The following is a 13,542-nucleotide window of genomic DNA, read 5'->3' as shown; positions in this document are numbered from 1 at the left end:
AAACGATAAATGAAGCATCAAATTACAGCAGTTCACGTTTTGCACGTACGCTATTGCCATATTTGGCAGGGGGGTTCCCCGAATTCATGCACATCCCACTGTTTTGGTTAGGGGGTTGTGCAAGTGCTGTTGAACCAATCAGAAAAGAACTATATTTAAGTTACATAGCAACGACAATTAACAATCACCAGAGACAACATGCACTTAAAATTTCCTAGCAAGAAATTTTACTATGAGTGGCAGGAATTAAGGTACTAAAAACGAATTTTCGTCAGCATCTTTCATTCCTATTAACCTAATGAAAAGGAAGAGTTATTAACAGGAGTATAAGTTAGATAATCATGAATACAGAAAATATTGCTATTGGGTAGAAATGTATACGTTAATCTAGCCTAGCCTATGTAATATTACTGGTTGTAGTTTCGCGAAATTGCTGGGCTAGCCAGTGTTGTATGGTTAGGCTAGTATAGTAAAAGCTTCATAATTGACGCATCTTCAATTATTACTAGCAACGATACAGCAGGCCACCTAAACTTTTTGCAGTCAAGTAGAATTACATATTTCATGAGTTTGAATCCATTTCAGCTATTTGCTGACCAAATTGTGGTATTTTTTAAGCTTTTAACACCTTCCCCCCAGTTTTGCACATTTTTTTTGCATTTGGAAATCTTACACCCTAAAAGTAACCAACAATACCTCAGTATGATAAAACCTCTCTCTGGGACCTGACCTGTCTGAGCTTAGAGGCTCAGAGCATAGCAAGAAGCATCTAAAGTCAATGGATGTATACTAAGGCCTACAGTACAGTTAGCTTATCGAAGGATGTGTCAATTTAGGGGTATGAAAGAACTTGACACGGCAGACATTTTGTGGTCAAATTCTGCTCAATTGTACGGTGCATAAGCACAGAACCTTAAATATTTTGAGATCATAACATTTCTGAGGAACTACACATATGAAAAACACATACAGTTGAGTGATTTGGTTTTTTCCTTGATAGACATCGTTGATCAAATCCTTAAGTGCGTCAATTATGAGCCCACCATGCTACTACTACTACTACTAGGCCTAGGCTATAGTAATTAGTATTGTTCTGGCCTAATCTAATATTGGCACAAATTGTTCTTCATAACCGTAGCAACAAATTAACCAAACAACTGGTATATACAAAAAATATAACAGTTGATCGATAGGTGACACCTCTTTGCATAGGCTACACAGCATTAAATTTGGGCCGTGGCTGTTCTTACGACTAGTCATAACAATTATTTATAAACTATTCTTACGACAAAGGCGAATTCAAGCGCAGTAAAGTAAATAAAGCAACTGCGCATGTAGTAGGGGTAACCCTAACTTTAACCCTAAACACCAATCCTAACCCTAACACTAACCCTAACCGGAAATTATTGTTACTCCTGGTCGTAAAAACTAGTACTCCTGTCATAAAAATAGCAACTGCGCATGCGTAATCGGAAATTATTTTTACGAACAGTCGTAAGAATAGCCACTTTGTTAAATTTGTTTAACTAGGCCTAGCTTCAATTAGTTTAGCCTGGCCACTCATTCCTCAGACAGATAATTATGATAGATTCAGAAATTCAAGTGAAAACATCCACTTAGTATCCCAAACATAATGTCATAGGAGAAATATAAACTTTGAATTGATTCCTTATAAAGGAACCTATGTTGCAATATCACATTCTGATATTCCATTGGCTAGGCTATTGTGTTGATGATTAGAAATTGTGCGAGAGTAGCAAAGAATAGATGCTCTTTGCATTGTGTGGTGTATTACTATTACTACTACATTCTTTACATAGCCTAAGTCACCTAACATGTACACACAAATTGTAAATGCATAGATTTAGCCTAGAAATGACTTGGACCTATATTATTCTTGACTTCTGTTTTTTGAATAACATACTGAGATGCCGGTCTGCAACCAATGGTTGTAAACCAAATGTTCAGGTTGCAAAGCATTTTAGAGGGGTCATGAAATTGATTCAGAAACCACAGAAAGCTTTACAAAGTAAACTGTACAGCCTGCGATGGTTATCAGGCTTCTATTAATACTATTCTTATGTGACCAGATGTCCGATATCCAGGGAAAGTTCCAGGAATTCATCTGCAGTCTCCCGATTAAAAGTATCCTGATAATGTCCACGGATTTTAGGGGTGTTACTAAAACGAAAGACAATTGCATTACACATAACGAATGACAATATGTTGTACATGGGCGTCAACAGGTGGGGGACGGGGGGGACATGTCCCCCCACTTTCAAAAGTGGAGGGGATATCATATCATTTGTCCCACCCACTTTTCAGAGCAGTTATTAAAAAAAATCACATGCATATGCGCGATTTTCTATCACAATTGCTGAGCTGATTCAAGTAGAATCTAACTTAAGAATCATTATCAATAAATTGCACTGGAAATTAGAACGGTGCTTGGCCCTTTATCCCCCTTCCTCCGATATTCACCCTCCCCGCTTCGTCCGAGACCTCTGATAAAAGTTTGTGCGTTGTTTGAATGATGTTTTAGAGTGTTTTGTGGAAGCACCCTTCTCGCCAGAAAATGGAATTCCCCTTGCCCTACACTGTGAATCAGAGAAAACAACGACGCATTTCAACTTGAAAACAAGGCCAAGACCCCACCAGGAAGGTAATATCATATATTTTAGGCCCTATAGACAGTATTCTGCCTGTATGCAGGATATTATATGATACCAAACTACCGAAAATATTTCGTTTGAGATGGACGCTGTGTAATTCGTCTCCCTTGGTGTCAGAACGGCATCTTTCTACCAGTACTTTCTGTCGGAATTTTGTTTTGTGAGACAAAATTTCTCCTCACAGATCTGGTTCTGATGTAACTAAAAACGACTCAGGAAGGCCGTCTCCTGCGATCTAGGGGGTCTTATGTACCCAAAATTTTCTGGTACGCTACGCGCCAACCAATGGTGGCGCTCCGCTTAGATAGTATAGTGTCCCCCTCACTTTCTGAAACCTGCTGACGCCCATGATGTTGTACACACTAAAAAATTGCGTTGACTAAAACAAATGACAGTGAATGACAGCACAGACATTTGCTTCAACCGGATAGCACAGTTCAGACTTTGTGGGTATATTAAAGCCACGCAAACTGAGTGGACGCGAAGTGCGTGGCTTACAGATCTAGTAAAGTACGGACAAGATACAAACGCGCCTTAAAGCGAAATTGTTAGTCTGATATTAAAAAGTAAATTTAAAGTCATTTTTCCGATATTGTTTGTTAGAAACTAACCAATCTATACTCTTGAAACCGTGCTAAAAATTTCAGGAAGAGTCCTTATATTGGACATTTCTATGAAGAAAAAAATTTTTTTTTTTTAATGGGGGGGGGTGCAAGAGGGACTGGAAAAGGAGAACATTTGCACCAGTTATGGAGCAACTCTGTAATGTTAATCATTTTATCTCTTCTCACCACCGTCCTTCGTTGTCATTCGCTGTCATTCGCAAAGGATAATTAACCCTGTACAAAGTCAATTGTCATACGGTCATTTGCTGTCATTCGTTTTAGTTTGTCCTGATTTTAGGAATATCCCTGGAATTTGTGAATAGGACAGAAAAACAGCTTAAAACTCTCTGCTAAGGGAAGCCTCGCAAATCTAACTGTCGAGTGGGGACCGGTGGATTTATCTGCGGTTATAATGAGCATGGCCACAAGCAGATAATGAGTCACACTTAAGGGCACACTGTCTCCAAACTACCCTCCACGTTATACAGTTACATTCACAGCTGCGGTCAAGCTTTTACTATGCAGATTTGAACACAATAGTGAGTTGAACAGTGAGTCAAATGGTATCCAAAACTGAAACGAAATCACAATCTAACTTCTTGTACACATGCACCTTAGTGTGAACCAGAGTCTAAGATACGTAAGGCCCTAGCATAATCCTATGTGTGAAGAACAGAACCTGAACTCCCACACAGTGAAGAGCAATTTTTGCACTCCGGCGGATCTGTTTGTTATTTTTTAGCCAGCTTGTAACCTACGTGGGCGAGAAAAAATAACCTAGAGTCCTACGATATGCTCACCTATTAAAGTCCAGCCTTATGAAGATAAAATGCGACAGTTCTTCCGATCGCATAACAACACAAAAAGATAATGGGAGCAGTCTAATCTAACGGGTGTTTGTCGCTCAACTTGTTGCTCGCACTAAAATTCTCACCGAATACTGTCTTACATTTCTAACCACATGGCAGCCTTGCAACACACTAAGTCAATGGGAAAATCAAGCCCCACAGTTTGTTTATTCAGAGAAATTGTGTCGCAGTTAGCTGGCACTAAATTTATCCACCATTTAGAGGGATGTTCTACTGTTATGCAAAGATCGACTTTACGGTCGATGGTCTTTGTAGTTAGCATACATGTGTGGCACAGCTTAATTATTGTTTTGCTCGACATTTGGTTTTTCAATATGGGTTTTCCGAAGTTCTTGGGGGGGCATATTTTTGATGCAAAGGCTGATTCACTTTATCAATCATAGCTACGTTACACTTGTTGAATAAGACTAATTATGTACAGGACCAGGCTATAAAGGCTATACTTATGTGCTGTTTTTATCAGACTTTTGAGTAGCTGATTGTCACGATTGTTGGTAAATGACCAAGAAATTTTATTTGTGAGGTTTGATAACTTGGAAGATTTGCAAGAACTATAAAGTGTTAAGTATTGAATCTCGGACATTTGTTAGTGGCTTATTTTATTGTATTAGGCAATTTGCAACATAAACTACAGCCCTATTGACTGTCAAAACCGCCAAAGTAAATACGCTGACTTGGCCAAGTTTGCTCATTGTTTGTGAACAATAAGCAGCTTTGTGTTGTCATGACGGTGTGAATTAATGAGTGCTTAGGGTATAAGGAAGCCATGGCTCATGTGACACCACATTATCCCTGTGATAACTATGGATGAGCATCAATGAGTACGTCAAGCATCTGACAGCAATAACACTGACGTAATGCATAAAGCTGGTATTAATTATGTATGCCATGGTTATGAGTGATCAACAATTGAAATATACACAATGCTGGTACTAGTCTCTAGTGGTCAGTCTAACATGTTAGCTTCAAAACATATTTATGAAATTGGCAGGCCTCTTCAAAACCTCCCATAATGCAAAGCACTAAGTGTTGTTAGTTTGAGCTTGGAGACATCTTCATTCAAGGCAAAGTACATAGAGAATGTGTTGTTACCGTTGTGGACTGATCCCTTATATGTATGTGTACATGTTGGTATACATAAAAATGACAGGAATTACAGCAGGGTATGAAGAAAGGCTTGGTATTGGAGAATATGTCCATTCATACATGCAGTTGCCTATGGGCCCTCAACTCCATACAAATAAATGTTGGCAGCCTAAGGCTAATGGAAATGGGTTACTTACCACAGTTTATGTCATTACAATTTAAAGGGTTCAGGGGGCATGCAGGGAGAGAGGAAAGAAAGGTGGGACATTGGGAAAAGGTGCCATGCCAGAATACTTGAAATCTACCGTTGTGTGGTAGGGTTACTACATTAATGTCTAAAAGTTGTCTTTAAGAAAGTAAATTGTAACATCTTTCATATCTTCATTTGTTCTCAGTTGTCTGTCAAGAGCTCTTGGGGTGAGTCAGGTTTTATGGTTATGTGCGATATTATCTGTTTCACAATGTGTTAAATATAAAAATAAATCAATAAAATATAGAATGAAATAATAGCTTAATGTGATAGAATCTAGTCTTGTGAAAATATTGAACGAAGAATAAGTGAATAACTCGTTCATAGCTTATCCATTTGAGAATGCTAAATGAAGCTGATTCTTGCAATGAAGATACAAACATCCTCATACATTAACTGAAACCAAAACAGCTATTTTAAATTAACGAATGAGACATTGGTATATTGTCATACATTGAATCATATCAGTGAACTTTTCAATTGATGATTGAAACTAAATTTCTTTAGACCACTTTTAGTTTAGAACTTAGCTGAGCTAACCTACTGCCCTCTGATAGCTTTGATATGTGTAAGGGAATTACTTTAGAACAATTGATTGTGTTTCATCACATAAAGTGACTAGAGCAGTGCTCCTTACAAATGTTATCATAAGTATCTTGTAGCACAATGAAGGTCCAACTACTGTAGCTGGTAAATTAGCCATACGGCCCAGGTAATAAAAGTTATTATTATTGTAATTCTTATGTACAGTAGGCTAGAGTTCAGGCACATGTGACTGAGTGTTGTTGATTGTTCTGCACAGGTGTTAAAAATTTGATGGATCTGTATGTGACTTAAATGAAATTAAGGAGCAACATACTCAATATTACTCATTAACTTGTATTGTGTGAGATGTACTCAAATTTCTTCTCTGCTTGTTTTGACCTCTTCTGTTTTGCAGTTTTTAACTATGTATGCAATTTCGTTAAAAAAAGAAGAAGATGTAGTATGTGTCTATTTTCTGTTTAGTTCCATCCTAGAGTCATCACAGAATGTATACCATCAGATCTGGTCAGAAAAGAAGATGGTATTAGCCACAGGGTAAGTCAAGTGTACTTTAAAATACCATCTACAATGTAACTATAACTATATATATAGAAAAGTGTGATAGATCTTAGTATGGGGAATCCAAGCAATTAGTATTGAAGAGTTTCTAAATTCTGAAAAAGAATGAAACAAACTTTGAACAGGATTTGGACCAAAGATTAAGTTCCAAGGATAAAACTGCTACATTGAGCCAAATATAAGACTGAAATCAAGCAACATGGATGGCTGAATAATATGGCCAGTCTGATCTCATTAATAATCTGATAATATAATAGCAATAATGGCAAATCCAAACATCCATGGTGTAGGTTCTCAAAAGAAATATTTGTTGATTATTAAAACAATATATATCATATCAGGCTGACATCATGATGAGACTGTGAGAACAGTAATATCATTTTAACCTGCTGACATACTGTACAGTTTACTCTACATTTGTTGTTAATAGGGTATGCATGCAAGCTTTCATGAAGGGATGTACCAGGTTGGCATTGATAAATACTACCAAGAGGGTCACTATGGCAACATATTTTGACATATCTGCTGTCGTTTGATCATGTCATTTGCATACAATATATACAGTTTCTTTGCATTTCTTAATTGAATTATCTAATTCTTACAGGAGCTGATGAAGTTAATTAACCTGAAGTTTCTCAACGATGCTTTGGACAGGTCTGCTAATATGCATACCGCTGATTACAACATCAATGTTCTCAAGAAAAGCATAGATCTTCTCAACCACAGACTCCTGAGGTTTGTTTAATTCCTGAAGCATTGAAGACTTGTTTAAGGAAGAAGCTTGTAGTGACAAGTTATTCTGATTACTCAAATCCCTACCTAAAAGCCTTTCAGCAAAATGAGTTGGAAATCATTAAAACTAATGATTTATTACTTTGCTCCTTGTTTGAAGATAGGGAATGTTTCTGAATTTGTTGGATTAAATATGCCAGATAATCTGTTACACAACTGTGGTAGTTAAACTAATTGCTGTTTTTGTTTTGAAAAGTGTAAATCTCTCGGTATGTTAACGTCCCTTGTGACATTAATGTCACAATCAAAGTTGTGTTTCCAGTGTTTAAGAGTATCTAATGTTGAAAGATGTTACAAGTTACTATTAAACCTCAGACATGCTATCCATTTTGACATGGGTGTTGGTTGGTACAAGGTGACTTTCTCACTTAACCTTTATATAGCCACATGTTCTGCTTCTTATCACATGAACAGGAACAAATAGTTTAGCAAATTTGTTTTGCAGTGAGTTGCACATTTTCTGATATTCTATTTTAAGTCAAGTGTTAACCTTTAAGTTTCATTTATACTGACTTTTGTTAGTCAATGAATGACAAGTTCTGTGTTTATGAAGCTAACCTTTAGTCTCAGTAAATGAATTGCCTAACGAAACAGAGTCACAAGACTTTAATCACTTCATACATAATTATCAGACAGTCACATGATCATTAACTAATCTTTCGTTATAGGTAAATTGACTCATAACATTTTCTTATCTCTCTTAGTTTTGATGAGCTGAGTGACGTTAGAGTTGCTTTTCAGGTTTATGAGGCTGGTGATATGAGAGGTATGATGATTGACCAACAAACCCTTATGAGAACACTGAAGGTAATGTGGCCAGATGTTATGATTATCATATTAGAACAGCACATCACTTAAAAATTGCGTATGCATGCACAACTCGATTCAAGTTCCATAAAACTTTCAATTAGTCCATTCATTTGGGATCCATAATTATTTGTAAATATTAGTGTTTGGTATTGGATCTCTCCTTTGGGGCATGTGTGTATAATAATTCAAAGCCCAAGCTTATTATATTAGAATTGAAAATGACATCTAGTACATTTGTAAGTTTGTTTCAAACGAAATTGCCCTAACAGATATTTGAACCTGTATTTTCAGCCAAAACTGTTGCACAAACAGTATTTCACTGAAAATGTTGTGATTCTTCCTAACTTTGGGCACTACTATCTTTTCATTGCAATTACTTACAAAGCTCAGGACTATTTTGTTGGGTTATTCTTTGCCATGCATTCTGAATCTTATGTCAAACTAGCAACAATTATCTCCGTTTTAAAGCTGAATGCATCTAGAAATCAAACTTTCACTTCCAGAAATAATCTTTGCAAATTTTTGAGACCGTAGGTCATACAGAGCTGTACCTCAAACAACATGGAAAATAATTCCTCACTCACATTCCATCACGTTTCCTGTTTTTGCAAAACTTTAGGTGCGTAATATGTCCAGTTATCAATGAGAACACCATTACTCAGTTTTAGAGGGGGGTATTAAACTTGTTTAAATTTTAGAAATGGCATTAAACTCCAGCAATTTTTTGATAAAAATATCACAATGTATAATATACATGTAAACTCACTATTTGCATTCCTTTGTGCCAATACATTTTCATTTGCCTTAGCAACATGCTACATTCTACGTGGTAGAACCTGTAGGGAGTGGTAGAATATATAGGGAGTGGTAAAATATATAGGGGGTGTAGAATATATAGGGAGTGGTACATATATATATAGGAAGTGTTAGAATATATGGGGAGTGGTAGAATGTATAAGGACTGGTAGAATGTATAAGGAGTGTTAGAATATATAGGGAGTGGTAGAATGTATAGGGAGAGTAGAATATATAGTGAGAGTAGAATATATTTGGAGTGTAGAATATATAGGGAGTGTAGAATGTATAGGGAGTGGTAGAATATATAGGGAGTGGTAGAATATATAGGGAGTGTAGAATATATAGGGAGTGGTAGAATGTATAGGGAGAGTAGAATATATAGTGAGAGTAGAATATATTTGGAGTGTAGAATATATAGGGAGTGTAGAATGTATAGGGAGTGGTAGAATATATAGGGAGTGTTAGAATATATAGGGAGTTTTAGAATATATAGGGAGTGGTAGAATATATAGGGAGTGGTAGAATGTATAGGGAGAGTAGAATATATAGTGAGAGTAGAATATATTTGGAGTGTAGAATATATAGGGAGTGTAGAATGTATAGGGAGTGGTAGAATATATAGGGAGTGGTAGAATATATTTGGAGTGTAGAATATATAGGGAGTGTAGAATGTATAGGGAGTGGTAGAATATATAGGGAGTGTTAGAATATATAGGGAGTGTTAGAATATATAGGGAGTGGTAGAATATATAGGGAGTGGTAGAATGTATAGGGAGAGTAGAATATATAGTGAGAGTAGAATATATTTGGAGTGTAGAATATATAGGGAGTGTAGAATGTATAGGGAGTGGTAGAATATATAGGGAGTGGTAGAATATATAGGGAGTGGTAGAATATATAGGGAGTGGTAGAATATATAGGGAGAGTAGAATATATTTGGAGTGTAGAATATATAGGGAGTGGTTGAATATATAGGGAGAGTAGAATATATTTGGAGTGTAGAATATATAGGGAGTGCAGAATATATAGGGAGTGTAGAATATATAGGGAGTGGTTGAATATATAGGGAGTGGTAGAATATATAGGGAGTGGTTGAATATATAGGGAGTGGTAGAATATATAGGGAGTGTAGAATGTATAGGGAGTGGTAGAATATATAGGGAGTGGTAGAATATATAGAGAATGTAGAATATATAGGGAGTGGTAGAATGTATGGGGAGTGGTTGAATATATAGGGAGTGTAGAATGTATAGGGAGTGTTAGAATATATAGGGAGTGGTTGAATATATAGGGAGAGAAGAATATATAGGGAGTGTAGAATATATAGGGAGTGGTTGAATATATAGGGAGTGTAGAATATATAGGGAGTGTAGAATATATGATGTATATGGTGTATGATGGCGCTGATCAAGAGCGACACGGTCACTAGAGCTCTCCTGTTTTTAATGTTATTTCATGTCGTCATTTCATCTGTATCGTCCACTTTCCTGCAATATTCCAGAGAGGATTTATTACGATTACGCCAGGATCCTTTCTCGCAATCCGACGGTTTCGGACTCAACGAAAGTCAATTTTCTGTGGACTGGCCAACCGATGCCCCTTGGAATGAGCCTAAGCCTAACGTTAGGCCTACACGTAAGCGGGGCAGGAGAGGTGGCAAACTAGTAAAACTTCGTCGCAGACATCAGAACACTCCAGTACCTAGTATTATCTTAGTGAACGTGCAGAGACTTTTCAACAAGACGGGTGAGTTATTTTCGAGAATCGCAAACTTCCGTGATTATGCCGACTGCAATGTGTTTTGTTTAACTGAAACCTGGCTCACCACAGATCACCCTGACTGTATATTGCAACCACCGGGGTTCACAATCTATCGACATGATCGGGATCGACAGATTACGGGGAAGTCTCAGGGCGGTGGAGTTTGCTTCCTCATCAACAATAACTGGTGTAAGGACGTAAGGATAATTTCCCAAGGAACCACCCCGGATATGGAACATATCATGATCAAGTGTAGGCCGTTCTACATCCCCCGTGAGTTTTCATCAGTGACTCTGTTAGCGGTTTACATACACCCTCGCGCCGATGCAACCATAGCAACAGAAAGCCTGCGAGGGATGATTTCCAATTGTGAGAACTCCGACCCAAACACGTTGTCTATTGTTGTGGGGGATTTTAATCACGCTAATCTGAGGAACTCAATGCCCGAATTGAAGCAGCATGTGACATGTGCCACTCGCGGCAACAACATCCTAGATCACTGTTACTGTAAAGTAAAGAATGTATACAAGTCAGTCCCGCGAGCTGGTATCGGTAACTCTGATCACAACACAGTGCTACTTATCCCTATTTACAAACAAGAGTTGAAGATAACGAAGCCAGTGAAAAGAACGGTCAAAGTATGGACTCGGGAAGCGATCGATAAACTACAGGATTGTTTTGATGACACGAATTGGGATTTGTTCAAAGAGGATAATGATTTGCATTCATTCACAAATACGGTGACTGCGTACATCAAGTTCTGCCAGGACATTTGTATACCAACTAAGACTGTCACACAATACCCAAACAACAAACCGTGGTGTGACAAAGCTGTCAAAGCAAAAATAAAGGCCAAGGATGAAGCTTATCGGACTAAGACCACTGATCCAGATAGATACCACCTCGCCAAGTCTGACCTCAGGAGAGCCATTAGGAACGCGAAAAGAGCACAAAAGGAACTGATTGAGCAAAAGTTTGATACTGTAAACCCGAGAGAAGCATGGGCGAACATCGGGGAGATTACCAACTACAAAGGGGTGAAGAGGTCAGCGGATAGTGATGACGTAGAGCTGCCAGACAAGCTGAACGAATTTTATACGCGGTTTGACAAAGATAATAACAGCCAACCATCTCCAGCCAACAACACAGACGTCACCGCGCCATTTGTCATCGATGTGACCTCGGTGAGGAACAATTTTAAACGACTCAACGAACGGAAAGCACCAGGACCCGATGGCATCACTCCAAAACTGCTCAAAATATGCGCCGAACAACTTGCTGGCGTCTACACTGACATATTCAATTGGTCGCTGAGCACGTCAGAAGTACCCCGGTCATTCAAAGATGCCACCATAGTACCCATCCCAAAGAAGGGCATAGTATCTGGCTTGAACGACTATCGACCGGTCGCGCTTACATCTGTACCGATGAAAACATTTGAACGTTTTATCCTTTCTTTTATCAAATCACTTTTACCCGAAGGTTTTGATCGCTCGCAATTCGCCTATCGCACGAACAGATCGGTGGAAGACGCTATTTCTATATGGTTACATGGGACCCTGGCTCACCTGGAGAGGAAGTGTTCCTACGCCCGCGTACTTTTTATCGATTATAGCTCAGCTTTTAACACTATTATTCCTTCACAGTTACATTTTAAATTATTGGAACATTTGAAATTCCCTCCTTCAATTTGTAATTGGATCCTGGATTTCCTTCTGGAACGCAAACAGACTGTGAGGGTCGGTAACAATTATTCAGCGGCTGTCGTTCTCAACACGGGCACCCCACAGGGGTGTGTACTTTCGCCACTGCTGTACTCCCTGTTCACACATGATTGTGCAGCCGTCCACCCAAACTCGCGGATCATCAAATTTGCAGACGACACCACAGTCACTGGCCTGATCACAGATGACGATGAAAGCCACTACCGTGATGAGGTAAACCTTCTGGTGAACTGGTGCCACGATAACAACTTAACTCTTAATGTGGACAAAACCAAGGAACTGATTGTGGACTTTAGGCGTAACAAAAATACAAAGGACCCTCTGATCATAAATGGTTCTGCTGTAGAGCAGGTGCACACATTTAAATTATTAGGCACATTCATTATGGAAAATTTGTCTTGGAATGAAAATTCACATGAAATATTGAAGAAGGGACGTCAGAGACTATTCTTTTTACGGACTCTTAAATCTTATGGTGTTAGTGATTTTATTTTAGTGAATTTCTATCGTGCAATTATAGAGAGTATTTTAACTACAAACATTTTAGTCTGGTTTAGTCGTGTGAGTCAGAGGGATCTAGGGAAACTTCAGTCAGTTATCAGGAGTGCTGAGCGTATAATTGGCACTAGTCTACCGTCCCTCCATTCACTATATCAGGAGCGAGCACTGAGGCGTGTAGACTGTATTATGAAAGATCATTCCCACCCAGCATTTGTGCATTTCAATTTCCTTCCCTCAGGAAATAGATTACTAGCTTTTAGAGGTTCGAAGCGTTTTACCAACAGTTTTTATCCATCTGCAGTGAAGATTTTCAACGCGCATCATAGTCGCTAACTTATTTATCACTCCCTGTATCTTATGTCTTATTTGTTCTGAATTCTGTTTTATTGACTTAGCGCTCTGTTTATCGTACAAGTATACATTTTATGGTTCTTGCCGTACATATTTCTTATCATTCGTACTGTTTTACATCGTCACTTTTATCGCAATGTTTTTATACCATTGTCGATAGCCTACCGGTATTTATTACTCATGCAATATCACTTTTATATGTGTTTCATCGCTTTGCGT

At 38.1% G+C, this 13,542-nt stretch overlaps 1 protein-coding gene across 4 annotated transcripts in view; it reads left to right on the top strand.

Annotated features, from left to right (window-relative positions):
• The first annotated feature begins 142 nt into the window (after positions 1-142).
• LOC139969377 (uncharacterized) overlaps positions 143-13,542 on the top strand; it is a 34,357-nt gene continuing 20,957 nt past the window's right edge. For 2 of the 4 annotated variants that reach the window (XM_071974272.1, XM_071974271.1), the window contains exons 1-5: positions 143-251; positions 5,628-5,649; positions 6,491-6,562; positions 7,191-7,321; positions 8,083-8,185. In XM_071974272.1, coding sequence (XP_071830373.1) covers positions 199-251; positions 5,628-5,649; positions 6,491-6,562; positions 7,191-7,321; positions 8,083-8,185 — 381 coding nt within the window. In that variant the 5' untranslated portion in view covers positions 143-198. Of the gene's footprint in view, positions 252-2,542; positions 2,663-5,627; positions 5,650-6,024; positions 6,195-6,490; positions 6,563-7,190; positions 7,322-8,082; positions 8,186-13,542 lie in introns of those variants that run through there. The other 2 variants (XM_071974273.1, XM_071974274.1) reach the window with 2 other exon arrangements.

This window comes from Apostichopus japonicus, chromosome 7 (genome assembly GCF_037975245.1).
Source record: "Apostichopus japonicus isolate 1M-3 chromosome 7, ASM3797524v1, whole genome shotgun sequence".
In the NCBI taxonomy this organism is placed as follows: domain Eukaryota; kingdom Metazoa; phylum Echinodermata; class Holothuroidea; order Aspidochirotida; family Stichopodidae; genus Apostichopus; species Apostichopus japonicus.
The sequence above is the reverse complement of the archived record's forward strand: the minus strand, read 5'-3'. Positions and strand labels throughout refer to the sequence as shown.